This window comes from Cyprinus carpio, chromosome B19 (genome assembly GCF_018340385.1).
Source record: "Cyprinus carpio isolate SPL01 chromosome B19, ASM1834038v1, whole genome shotgun sequence".
Lineage (NCBI taxonomy): Eukaryota > Metazoa > Chordata > Actinopteri > Cypriniformes > Cyprinidae > Cyprinus > Cyprinus carpio.
The window spans coordinates 9,499,311-9,514,126 of NC_056615.1; the positions used below are offsets into that span (position 1 = coordinate 9,499,311).

General features: G+C 37.1%; 1 protein-coding gene across 1 annotated transcript; it reads left to right on the top strand.

The window, feature by feature from the left end:
* The first annotated feature begins 9,000 nt into the window (after positions 1–9,000).
* On the top strand, positions 9,001–14,328 carry LOC109066062 (syncoilin-like). The gene is made up of 5 exons (XM_019083049.2): positions 9,001–9,166; positions 10,159–10,921; positions 11,839–12,258; positions 12,328–12,452; positions 13,941–14,328. The coding sequence occupies exons 2-5, from the start codon at positions 10,172–10,174 to the stop codon at positions 13,996–13,998; spliced, it is 1,353 nt and encodes a 450-aa protein (XP_018938594.1). The 5' UTR covers positions 9,001–9,166; positions 10,159–10,171; the 3' UTR covers positions 13,999–14,328.
* Positions 14,329–14,816: the final 488 nt, after the last annotated feature.

Consider the following 14,816-nt stretch of genomic DNA (forward strand, 5'->3'; position numbering starts at 1 on the left):
TACAGAAAAATAATAGTGATCAAACACTTTTATTTTTTGTTGTTCCACTGAGAAAATAGAGTTGCAATGAAGAATTTTAATTATTGGGTGAACTATCCCTTGAAGATATAACCTTCATTAAAGGTACAGACAGTAAAACAGTCAACGATAATACATTGTGATCTTTGGTTGCACATATGCAGTCCAGCCAAACCCCAGCAGGCACCAGACGGGTGCTCTAGCACCACAGCTTTAGCCCTAATGAGACTCACATAGTTTCAGTGCACACTCATTTCTCTGTCACAAGAATCATGGAAAAAGTACATCTTGGCAAGCATCCCCATTTTTTTTTATCTCCTTCATCAAGCCAGAGCTCCAGAATGAAACGCATGGAGAGTTTCAATTAGACATTCTGGCCTGTGATGAACACTTTGATTTAGAGGCTTCTGTGCCTTCATGCCTCTGTCTGTAATAAGGCACTGACGTGCCAAGCTCCCAGAGCATCACAGATTTAACACTTTAATATTAGCACTCAATTAATTCACCAGTCTTCCAGTGGCTGGTCAAATCAGGTCCACAGACTGTTTCCCAAACAGTCCAGCTCCATCCTTATTAAAGCAGAAGTGTGTCATTTTTTTGGAATTTAGGGTGACCAAATGTGCCATTTTCCCAGGACACGTCCTGGCCAGGATTTCTATATTGCCTAAAATATCCAGGTTTTGGCTTTGTTTGTGCTGCGCAGACCAATTGTTGTATGACAAAGTACCGTGAAAGTACTTTGATGTCATACACTGATCGGTATGCTCAGTGCTGCTTCAAGTCCAACACTAATATGTACATGTATTTGCATCGCTTTGACCGTTCTCTGTAGATTCCAACTTCTCACGCACTAAGACTGGTCGATTACGTACAATGTCTGCATGTCAACCTAGTGGAATTATGCAAGTATTAATAGTTTGATCGGCTAGTAAAAACTATGGATCTGTAAATATGTACTGTGTGTACAATGACAGTTACCACATTATATAATGCAAGCTTTTAAGTAAAACATTTGTAGTTAGCCTGCAAGCTAACAAGATAGCTGACTAGTTTGCACACTGCTAGCCGATTAGCCTGCCGGCTTAGCATATAAGTAACTGATTAGCCTGTTATTTTAGCACACTGCTACCATAGGATGACCATACATGTTCTTTTTCCTTGCATGTCCAGCTGTGATTTCTACATTGCTTAAAATTTGTGGGTTTTGGCTTTGTTTTCCTATTGTTGTCATACTTGCTGAAAGTAATAACTGAAAAATAGTTTGACCAATAGAGTGCAGCCATTGTGCATAATCAAAAATCGTGGCACGCAAAAAAGGTGGGATCTACAGGATCAACGCAAATACATGTATGTAAGAGAACCATAGAGAGTGTTTCAATAGCACAGATCCAAAACCTGGACATTTAAGGCAATTTAGAAATCCCACCCAGGACATGTCTGTGAAAAAAATGGTGTATGTTGACTTTATGCTAGCCAATAAGCCTGCTATCTTACATTTATGCATTTAGCAGATGCTTTTATACTAAAAACACAACAACAACAACCTGCTAATAGACAATTGCATTTTGATTGCTGAGAATACATCATAATAATATAAATATATTTTTGAACAGACAAAACATTTATTTTTGTTGTCCAAGGTGTTTAGTATTCTGTTGGTGGACAAAATCCTCTATAGTGGCTTTTAACATGCCCCCTTAAACCCTGAATTGGGAAATTAACATCAAATATTCCAACTTTTGTGATACTCAAAAGTCCCTAATGACTGATACTTTTGTCAAAAGGCGTATAATTTCACTGCAAGCTATAGCAAAATGAATTAATTGGGCCAGAATTGTAATAGGATAATGATCTGCAAACCATATTGGGAACAAATTCCATGTTCACAAGAATGTGCAAGCAAGATTTCAAGCCATCTGACCACTTCCAGGTTGGAGGAGCACATCTGGCTGGATGCTCTGAGTCTGAGGCTGTATATGCCTACAGAGCCAAACCAATGACTCACAGAAATATGGCTCTGACAAGAAACCACTGCTTGGAGGCAGGAGACAAAAGAGCTTCATAAACCCACCCTATTCATAACATCTGCCACAGACAGACAATCAGACAGATGTGGCTGAAATCACTGTTTACTAAAGACAAAAAAGCTGGAACTGCACAGACACATTCAGCCTTGATACTGTTACAATATTATTGACAATAAGTATTTGTTTGTCTTTTTCTTTCTCGCCTGTCATTCTTTGCTGAGTTTACGGTCTTTGAGAGAGGTCAGACAAGCTGATTCATTACCCTTTCATCCTGTTCGCTCTGTTCACACACAGGCACAGATCCAGGCATGATGTTTGGTCTCTCTCTTTTTTCCTACTCTATTTAAGAGACACGCTGAGAGGCCAAATGTCCTGAAATTCCTGGACTTTGCTCCATATGCACAACAAAAAAAGTAGAAGAAAAGATAGAAATCATTGTTTTTATGTAAGTTTTTCTTCTCAGACAGTCTGGAAAAATGTACAGAGATTTTGCAGAGTTTAATTGTGGCCTACACTAAAGAATCCTGAACACACAATAGGTTCTTTTAAACACTGGAGGTCTATGAGAACTCAGCTTGGAGTTGGCAGTATTCAGAGGCACAAAACCTGGGGATAAAGTGGACAGAATATTCCCAGGCTTTGGATCTTTGGCTTTTCAGTGCTCCTCTGGGCATTATGTGGTTGAGCATCCCAGTAAACACATGAACACTTTTGTTTGTCACACTTTCCATTCTGTTTTTCATTTATGCTTTGCTGGATCCATATTTACATGCTGCTTCCCTGAAATGATTCCATGATTTGGTTTATTTTGTGATAATGACTGCACACAATCTCCACTTACGTCATGAAATCCTGATTTTAATTAATTGCAATTATTTTATCTTCTAGGTCTTTCAACAAGATGAATACCACAGAAAATTAAAAAAGCATACGTTTACATGACAATGATTTACACAATCAAGTTTTTCCTTTGCGATTTGAAAAGTTTTGTGTATAATATCATAAAGAGAATTCCCGGTCACACATCTCCACAAAAACAACAAAAAACACTGATTTTTAAACGCTGCATGTCAGGCCAGTAGTTGGCGATGTTACTTTGTAAAGAATCACTACTGCACACGTTATATGCATGCATATAACGTCACCATTTTCACAAATTCGAGACGATAACAGTATCGTTTTCAAAAACTTGCACTTTGAAGGCTCCCAAACAGAGCTGTCGTGTAAATGAATGGCCAAAACAGATAAAAAGTTTTATGTTTTTAGTTGAAGGTGTCATTTAAACAATGTATGGTCTTTTTCTATGGATTAGTTAGTATTACATTAATGGTGTGTAAAGTGTTTTTAAAACCATTTTATACAGTCATGAGCACATGGTTAAAAAAAGAACAACAACAGTTAGATTTGATCTTGAGGACAAATTTGCAGTACAGTTACCCAATCTTTGAGTGTTACGCATCATATCAATTCTGAGGTCAGCAGTCTGAAAGGACAGTTTGCTTTGCAGTAGTTTGCAATCTACTGGGTTTGCTAATCCCGTGTTTCTGCTATTACCTTAACAGCAGGTTACAACACAAAATGAAAGACCACTTTTGTAGTCTAAACCCTCTTGTTAGTGGACATCCTTCAGTGTGTATATATACTTGTCAGAGAATGAGGCAACAGTCACACTGTTAATGTCTAAACCTTTGAAGGAGCAATACATTTTCATTTAATTTTAAGTATTTGAACATCAGCTGTATTTGTAGCCACATAATGAACTGAAATGGACTTGAGTCTATTGTTTTGGAGCATGAAAGAGGTTTTTTAGACTCCAGAATTGCATTTATCACATTTTCCATGCAATGCAAAAAAACTGTCAACATATGAACAGGAGTCTAACCAGCTACTGGGTTTTTATTTGTTCAGTCAGTCTATTTTTTGATTGCCATCCAAGTCAGAGGAGCTATTTGTTTGACCTTAGATGCTGTGCGTATTTCTCACAAATGGACTGCAGTGTGTACAATACTCCAAATTCTTTAAACTTGCCCAGCTAACTCTCCCTACACACTGATAAGGAGTATATTTCACATTTACACATACAGCTGCCACAGTACAAATGTGTTTAATATACTCCTGTTTGAGAATTTCAAAGTCAAAAACACACCATTATCAACACAACATCTTTCATATCAAGTATGTGGAATGTTAAGTGTCTGCTGTTTTTAAAAATGCCATCAACTCTAATCTCTCTTTTCATTTTAGTTTAAATCTTCAATCTAATCTTATACTCCTTTTTCTGATTCAGGTGTCAGGGGCTGATCCCACTGACCCATCCTCCAGAATTCCCTCACTATGGCAAAAAAAAAAAAAAAAAAACATCAACTGTCATGACCCATTTTATTACGGCAATGAAAACAGCTCCAGTAAAATCCCAGCAGATAGTTTTTGATCATAGCTGACCGCCAGGAGAGCTGACCTCATCCACATCCACTGAAATAAATTGAGAAGACCAGCTGAAAGCAGAGACAGAGAACATAAATCTCTCCAGATCACATTGATCTACTCATCTCCAGCATTCTTTGACTTCCAAAAACTCTATGTCCATTTATGGTTAACTTACCAGCTGAGCTTTTTAGCCTGTGCCATGTGTTTCTATTACTAGTACCCAAAGTATTTCATTTTAAATGATATGTCTGCATTTAATGCACTATAGTCTTTCATTTAAAAAATCATCATCATACAACCCAGTGCTCTTGCAGGTGTAAGTTTTGTGAGAAATTTACGTGGGTTTTTTTTTAGATCAAAAATGATATGTGAAACTTAAAAGGAACACTATGGAGTGCCATTTACTTGGATTTGCTTCAGTTGTATCCCACACAAAACAATATCATGAGAGAGTTATCTGATGTTTGAGAATGTTGTCGTGGCAGTTATGGCTGTTACTTTCAGACAGGGAAGGTTGTTTATCATGACAATCTTTCCTTTTCATGTGATACTAATGCTTCAACATTGTTTTGAAGAGCCACAGAGTGATACATGTGCTTGTGAAAAGCATGTTTTTATCACACAGTGTCAGTCATTCTTAAAATGTTCTTTGAGGTAAGCAGATACTTTCTTCAAGACTGTCTTTTTCTTAGAACACATGTAGAGTTTCTATTGACAACACAATCTAAGAAAAATCTGACAGCCAGCAATAAATGAAAGACCACAATGCTCAGTTATCAGAGAGTTATAGCTCTCCAAAGACATTTATGATAATATAACTCTGACCAAAAATTGAAATGGCATGCACAGAATGTTTAGGCTGCAATTCAAAATAAGTCAGAGATGTTAATTTATGCTAATATTGCATTGTTCACCAGGTAAGCACAAACATCTAAAATATCAACAAGTTATGTTTTTTGTTTTAGTGTGCTTTCCGCCTTTTACTGGACTAGACTTTTGAGATTTTGATGTAACGGGAGTTGCTCAATGAAGATGATGTCATGACAACACTGATTAGTTCATTGTAACATAACACTAGTGGTCCCAAGCATATTTACATGAATATTTGTATTATACAAATACATGTGTTGAATATCCTGAGCTGTAATGTGAACAGCAGAAAAAGTAGAAATGCAAAATAAAAGTAGTATCCAAGTTTTAAAACAATATTTCAAAGATCCCCTGTAGATACAGACCAAAATTCAAATCAAAAATCTTTGGGATTAAGTTTTCCATCCATTTCTTCTCAACATGAAGGAATCCTTTAAAGGATTAGTTCACTTTCAAATTAAAATTTAATACGCCTGAACGACTTCCGGTTTTGACAGTCGGCAGAAGTGAGAGAAAAGTGTTTATAAAGCATATACATTTTTAATTTTTTTTAATGACCAATCGTTTTGCTAGATAAGACCCTTATTCATCGTTTGGTATCGTTTATAGCCATTTGAAGCTGCACTGAAACTGTAATTTTGACCTTCAACCATTTGGAGTCCACTGAAGTACATTATATGGAAAAAAATCCTGGAATGTTTTCATCAAAAACCTTCATTTCTTTTCGACTGAAGAAAGAAATAATACATAAACATCTTGGACGACATGGGGGTGAGTAAATTATCAGGAAATTTTAATTTGAAAGTGAACTAATCCTTTAAAGGTGCTGTATGTAGGATTGACACCGAGTGGTTGAACTAGGTATTGCAGTCCACATTCAAAATATTGGAGACAGTTTTTCTCACCTGCTCCTCCTCCTCAGACTTGATGCACACGCAGGTTGCCAGATTGACAACACAAACAGGAACGAGCACACTTGACGATGAATGAAATTAAATACGTTGTGTTTTCCACCAACTGGTAACCTGGGGTGCCGAAATACAATTAGGTAAACTGGCAGTGGGCTGGTTTCACAAACCAAAACAAAGATCGACATTCCGGCCCGGAACGCACATTTTCAAAAAAGAATAACTGACTGTAGCATTGTTTTTCAGATAAACTAATATGTTAACTTAGCATGTTTCTTAACTATCTGCAAACATATTATGGTGTTTTTATGCTTTAGCAGAGTCAAAAACTTACATACAGCACCTTTAAAGTTGGATCTATTTTGTAAAACTGTGAAGAGATCTTCCCAGTGTTTATTCAGAGGTATGAAACAACACTTCTAAAAGTCCAAAAGAAATGATTTATTTCTAGGTCTCTAACTATTTGTCCAAACTGGAGACATTGACCATGTGTACTTGTACTTTTGTTTGGTGTCAGACTTTTGAACCCCACTGTATGTACTTAGTTAGACATATTGATGCAGCAAAGCTCTGTAGAGCAGCAGTGAGCTTTTAGTCAAACACTGGATGTGAAGCGGCATACCAAAATATTTAACTTTCCAGAGCACCTCTAGACCAGAGGCTTACAGCCATCCTTTGCGGTTACATAAAAATAGAAAAAATGCTAATTATTAATGGAAAAATGGTGAGTAGTCCCTGACACAGTTGCACAATACAATCAAAATCATACAGAGTTTAGGAAAACAATTGGTTAAGTTTTTTTTTTCATCTGTGTATCTATGTAAGTTAATGTATTCACTTATATACTGAGCAAACCTGTAATTCAAGGCGATAACAGGGAAAAGCATGGGATTATTTTTTACACTATATGGAAATATTAGCAGTGTTTGCTAAGGCTAGCTTCATTATTATGATTCACAATTGTACTGTTACAGTGATGCACTGTATTATGAAGAAAAAAATGCATATTCCAAAAAAGTGCTGTACTTTTTTTAACAAATAAACTTAAGCTTATATAATCAGAGTGAATGAAGCTGTTGTGTTGAGCACTATTTTGAATGGTCATTACCAAGTTCGGTCAGCTCAGGCATCACTCAACACTGCTTTATTGCGCAGCTCAAGAGCCTCTGCATTCCTCAGAGGGGTCCTATTATTATTACCCTGTCTTTCTGTAAGAGAGAGAGCCTTGAACTGTTGGGCATCAAAATAGTTAGAAAAAGCTTGTAGTAAAAAGCTTCAAGATGTAATGTTTAGAAATTTTATTTTTAGGTTCCAATCAGATGGGTAATTCCATCAAGACAACATTCATAAAGAAACTGCAAATGCACCTATGTATCTGTCACCTTAGTAAAAGAGGTTGTATAGCGCCTCCATGTGGTTCTAAGTGGAACACAGCTGTGAAGATGTAGGAGTTCAATTACAGGAAAGCCCCTAGACATGTCTACCCTGCAATGGCTGCATCCCATTTAACAAAGCGGACCAGTCAGTCACTACAGAAGTCTTTTTCACCAATCCAAGATTTCTCCTTTTCTTTTGTGTCAGGGGCTTTCACAATATTCCTAACTCTGAGTTTTTAATTCCAATACCGATCAAAATAATTAGTAATCCCTTCTGAAAGATTTGGTAATACTTGAGTCATTATAGTGGGTTACCATGACCATAACTTTTGAAGTAATTATCCTTTTTGCATTATTCACATTAATTAAGAACCTAAATACAGTAGTTTGTTAAAGTTCTCTGGGAAATATGAAAAAAATAAAATAATATAAAACAGTAGTTAGCTACTAGTGACCTACTACTTTCAACTGAGCGCTTACTAACTCATTAATCAGAGTTATCTTTTAGTTAATAGTAGTTACTAGAAGTTTAACAGTGCATTAGTCATTTGTTCCTGTGTAGTTATTAATAACAGAACAGTATTCTAAAGGGCTACCTCATTTTTAACTAGATTATTTGGAACAAACATGACAATTCTTACTAAAGAAGGATTTAGAAATAGCACACTGATTTCTCACGGATTTAGAAATAGCCTACTTCCACCATGTCATTATTATTATTATTACAAATTTTATTTTGCCATCTTATCTTGGTTGAAATATTTTGTTAGGCCTTATCACAGCACCAAATTATTAATTTGTTGAAACTAGCTGCCTCAAAATATCTATCTTGTATCAGCTTTACTGATTAAGTTCTGTGATGTCTATTAAAAGCAGCTGAGGAAATAAGCAGGCATGGTGGGAATTTGGCGCCGTTGGCTCTTCTAAACAAACGATCACTCCTCATATCTCACTGTCTATAATCACTCTATTGGGGCTTTCAGTTCCCACTTGATTTCAATCCTATCCATGCTTTATGAGAGCCCGGCCTTCAGGTCATTCCTGAATGTAGGTCAGTGCTGTTTAGGAAACCATAAAAGTGAAGACAACTTTTCACGAGCATCTCTCCGTGGCCCCTATTGGTGACTGCAGCATGTCACTTTTGTGCGGCCACCCCTCTTGGATTCTTTTGCTGTGTCATGTCCATGTGCGGACCCTACACTTCCCACCCATTGGATACTGATTATAGTTATTTGCATAAAATTTGCTCTTTGCTATCCTATTGGTTCCAGTGAGGAGGTCGCCTCCCAGAGGAGCTCATGATTCCTGATTAGCTCAAGTTGGAGCCTATGCTGTATAAGCTCATATTTCTTCCCCCTTCTGTTTATTAATAAATGTAAACAGATAAAACGTTGCCTGAGAGACCAGTGGCATATGTTTAAACTCGGTCAGAGAGAGGCCAGACTTCTGCTGTCCTATTTTCATGTTCAGCTGGCAATCAGCTCTTCACTTTGGGTTCACTTCATGGTTATTGTCCTGGAAACTCGTTATCTGAGTTGAGGTGAGTTTATGCATTTATATATATTTTTTTCCTTAAAGGGTTTTGATTTTAGAATATTTACACTGGCACAGTATCCTGTAGCTCTAGCTACATCTTTAGACTTGTTATATCACTACCTACTCAGTCACTGCACAGTGTTTTCATGGTTTTTCTTTCACACTTTGTTTCTATTCTTGGCGATGGTTTCAAAAGTCTGGAAAGTTGGAGGAAATGAATTTATTGAAGACAAATGTACATCTATTTTCACTCGATTAGAGTTATTAGTTACTTTAAAACAACATGTAAAACTGCTGATATGTCATTTAGTATGCTTGAGTAAACATGTCGAAGGAATGAACAGTTGTTCATGCTGGGGATTTTAGGATCATTGGCACTGGTGGAATGTTCTCTGTCTGTTCTTGCTGCCAGTTTCAGCAGCTGCTCTGTGTCCCATCGAGACTGGCATAAGAAATACCAGCCCCTTATAACAGGAAGACAGTGGATGGGTATTTCTAGATAATTAAATCATAGAATTTGGGCAAAGTTTATGTGTAAAAAAATTATTGTTTCCTCTTTTTGGTGATTGAAAGCATCTTGATAAAGATCCAGAAGATTCATCTGTAGAGATCTGTAGAAACGTTACCATTATATTCACTTCATGTTTGCCACATCCAAAAGCATATGTGTACTGTACCAATGTGTACATATACAACTGACCAAAAGTCCACTCGCAGATGTAAATCTATCTGTTTATGATCAGTCAGCTGTTCGACAAGTTTATGCAGCTGTTCTTCAATGACGCATTGGCTTCAGATTTCTTCTCACCATCCTTTGATCACTCAGGAATCACAGTTCACACAGCACACTGTACATACTTAAACTATAAAATGAACTTGATGGCTAACCACAAGATGTGTTAATATAGTGATCAGTGCATTTGGTGATTGTGAAAGTAATACAAACTACATGCCGTAGTTAATTTAACTGGCATTCCCATAATATTCACCTCATAGGTCAACATATAAAATGGAGGGTCAAGAAATTAACTTTGAGCAAGCTTATGGGTCTCTATCGGAGACAGACAAAACGTTTGAACCCTTATTCATTGAGGAGGAAGATGAAGACTACTTTGAAGACTGCTTGGAAGAGATTGAGGCTGCTCTAACTCTTCCTGGAGAGTCCATGCCTTATTCAAAAAAATGCAGAGAAGCTTTGCAAGCTGAGTTTAATGGACTTATGCAACAGATGTTGGCACAGTTAGATGTTTTTGATGCAGCCCATCCAACTACTGCACCACTGGAGTTATATTCAGAAACAGTGAACAAAATGGACAAGAATGGATTCACAAAAACAATCAAGTTCGGAGAGACGTGCATTCCTGAGAAAGAGCAAACTGTGTTGGAGGTTGAAGATAATACTGTTTTCAACCCTGTCGAGGCAAGGCCTGAGTTGACTGCCACCATGGAAATACAAAAGCTCAGAGAAGCATTTGAGAGCTGTATTGAGGAGGTGGGCCAGCTGGAGCGCAGAAGGGATGAGTTGGTTCAGGAGCTTCTGGAGTTGGAGGAGCCAATGGCCCAAGAGCTGCAGACTGTGAGGGAGGCTCTGAGGAAAGAACAAAGCCTCCTGTCCAAAGTCAGACTGGAAAGACTGAGCCTGCATGAGGACACTCAAAAGACCAAGAGACGCCTCTTCATAGCGGCCCGAGACTGTGCACAGAGACAAGTGCAGCTTGAATTACAACGAAAAGAGGTGGAGCAGCTCAACCAAGCTCAGGTAGTGTTAAGTGAACTAATACAAGATTGAAACACAAAAGGTTTAAAATCTTGCTCAAGTTTTTTTTTTTTTTTTGTAATATTTAACTTAAGCAAGATTTTTATATTGAGTAGGAGGATTTACAAATGTTGTTTAGAACTGTATAGCAAAAGGACACCAGGAACTGTACAAGGTATTTTTTTCTGCTTTCCTAGTCAGGCCTGTAGTTAACAGATTTGCTCTGTTAACATTTTCAGTGCCCCCAAAACAAAAATTTGGTTATTTTGAATTAATTGAATTTCTTTCTTGCAAAATGTGTTAACCAGATTGTTTTAAGTAGCTGACAAGTTCCAACCAATAAAACGTCATGACTAAATGTCATAAAAAATCATATGGTTCAAGTCAGAGGTCCCCAACACCAGGCGGTGAAACAGCTGCTGTTGGGCGGCAAGTACACAAAATGACTCTAGGCTATATGCTATGCCATTGTATTATTTATTGTGTGTTTCCCTTTTGATAGCTAATATCCAAATTTGCATATGGCGTGATTTCAGAACATCCTTTAAGATTCAGCTAATATTATCATCAATGGGAAACAAACATCTCTCGAAAGTTTCTTTAGTTTAGTTTAGTTCTAGACGCTCACTGTCACCCATCCCTCCTCGCTGAGATCTTATTATTGCAGGGAAACAAGCTCAGTCCTCCCACTGATTGTTATGGTGAGTTTTAATGTTTTGTTTTAGTTTGATGTTGCATGCAGTTGATATAAAGACATAATTTGATGATTTCCTGTCTGCAAGAATATTGTCAAAACAAAAAAAAAACGGTCCATGGTATAAAAAAGGTTGGAGACCCCTGGTTTAAGTTACTCAGTCCCTGTTGTTGTGATAAATGGGTGTTAAATTCACTCTAACTGTATTCAAAACCCTCTGGCTCAGGAGGAGCTGAAGGCCCTTGCTGTTAAGCTGGCTGAGGAGATCACCAAGATTCACTCAGATCACCAAAGCCACCTGCAGGAACTACAAAAGCAACTGAACACCACTCAGGAATCCAGCAAGAAGAAAAATCGCTCTTATGTAACTCAAGGACGACGGGCCTCTTGTGACCTCCAGCAGTACCTGCATGGTGGGATAAAAGCTCTAGAGGAGTTCTACGAGCCCCGGTTAGTGTCCCTGCTGAAGAGACGGGAGGCCACCATGGATGCCCTCAGTAAGGCTAAAGAGCAATGCCTGGAGCTGAGGTCCCAGTTAGGACCACTGAGAGGAGAGGAGCAGATGCTGAGACTCCAGAGAACTTGTCTGGAGGAGAGGATCCAACTAATGGAGAGACAGAGGAGGGAAAATGTGGAACAATATCGGGTGAGTAATTTTCACAGATTTTAGATTATTGTCATTTTAGTTATTGAATGTTTAATGTTCTTCATTCAGGACACAGTTGATGCCTTAGAGGAGAACATCAGAGAACTGAAAACTGAGCTCAAGATCCAGGTAAAGAAGACAGAAGAACTGAATATGCTGAAGAACAACACGGCCAGAGAGCTGTTCTTCTACAGGCAAGTGCAGACACTTTTTCAAAGAGGTTTTTTAAAACTGCAAAGTAATTTAAGAGGAAAACACTAATACACCATGCATATGTATTAAGTGATAAAAAGACAGATGCAAGATTTCTAGCTCTGTCACACTAAACTCCGCCCACAGTGATATGTCACTGGTCCAAGAGCTCACTCTTGATAAGATTCCCCCGGGGCATAATGACCCCAATTTTAAATTTATTATTTACTATAACTTATAATGTTATAATTCAGTAATTCCATGAATTAGACGTACATCTTCACTTTTCATTAAAACCTATAAGCTAATTCAGTCAAATCAAGCTATGACATATCTTTAATTAAAATATAGACAATTAAATATGAAAATATCCATAGGCTACACTTAATTTTAAGGTGTCCTTGCTACAGTGTAATTATACATTTAAGTACTGAGTAATATTAACTAACTACATGTACTTATTATATGGTTAGGGTTAGGATTAAGGTTTGGTTTAAGGGTTACTTGCATGTAATCATGCATGATTTATTGTTATTATAATAGTAAGTACATGTAACGTGTAACAAGGACACCTTAAAATAGTGTTACCCCATATGCCTGTATAAGCCTGTATAAAATAACGAACTTTCAGATGAATCTCTTTTAGTCTGATGCTGCTTTACCTGTCATCACTTGTTCAATTATTTACTAAAGTGCCAAAACACAATTTTAAATAGAATAGCTGATTTACATCAATGCCACTTACTGATGTAAATATACACAAATATATAAATATTAATAAGAATGCTATCAAACGTCATTAATACATTTAGACAACTAATTTGCAAATGTTTCAGTTTATTTCCCTTAATAACACACTGGCTGATGCATCATCAATCTGTACATGCTACACTTTTCTAAACATATGTTACAATTTAAGGGGTGTGTACATGTCACTGTTTTCAGCTAAAAGCTGAAAACTTTGTATGGGTTTTGGCTGATCATTTACACGACAACAGTGTTTTGCAGGCCTGAAAACACAAACTTTTGAAAAAAGGTTTGAAAGTGTACGTTTTTGAAAACGCTACCGTTATTATCTCTGTGTAAATTACAAAACGAGAAATTTCTGAACAAAGTGACATCATTTGCATATGTATAATGTGTTCAGTCTATTGGCATGCGTGAGTAATTGGCAACCAAAACCAACAATGTTGATATTCACAGCTCTGTAGAAGAACACATATGTGCGCAAGTGCGTAGTTTTTTTTACAAAGTGACATCGCCTACTACTGGCCTGGAATGTATAACACAGCATTTTCAGACATTTTCACAGATCCGTGTAATTTGGGATACTTTTGACAACGTTGTTGTCTGTATACAAAGTTTTTCAAAAATGCAAAAAATTGCATTTTCCTTTTTTAGTACCTCGTTGTCGTGTAAATGTACCCTATAAAACCACACTGGTTAGGACAGATGGCACATCTATATTTTATGCCTTTATTGTTTTACAGAGAGCATGTAGAGGGCACCTGCAAGCAAGAGAACAGTGTGGCGGTGGAAAAAACCTAATGAACTAAAGTTTGTGTTATTATCTAATTAGTTAAGTAAAATGCGTTTGATATATTGTTTTCATAGTTTAATCGAAGCTGCCTCTCTTCTCTTATTAATAGTATAATTAATAGCCAATCACCAAAACAGTAAACCCAGTTTACTGAAGACGCACAACAGTGTTTTCTGCAAAGGTCAAATTTGATTTAAAAAAAAGCACTCCAGTTGTGTCAGATAGCCAGATCTTCATCTGACAAGTTACACGAATGTTCTTAAAACACAGTTTTGTTGTGTGTGTGTGTGTGTGAGGGCATAAAGCTCATATATAAGTGGTGCCTGTGAAAGTGCTTTCTCTTGTAAGAGGGCAAAACAAGGACTTATTTGGGCACTGTAGGAGAGCTCTACAAACATGCCGACAGCACGATGGTGAGAACGTTTAGATGAAGGACTAAGAGAAGATGAATTAAGTGCTTGGTTGATTTGATGTGTCTTGTTAATAAGATGAAATAAGTAAGAACAAGATATTGTTTAAATGACTCCTGCCTAGTTGTGAATAGTTTTTGTTTGTTTGTTTTTGTTTTTTAACTGAATAAGTTGTTATTTCAAGACATTTTAGTTACTAAAATGTAGACAATTTGAATCTGGGTAATTACAAAAATAAAAGGCATTTGTTGAGGAACACTGGGTTTTGTTCAGTCTCTTTTTTTGGCTTTCATTTGTTAAACAATTACAAGTGGTCAGGCAGGCAAGACAGATCGTCCTTTTCATCTTGTTGTAATATCAATCTCAAATAAATCTTTTAGTGGTCACTTATGAGAGAGAGAGAGGGAACAGGGGGA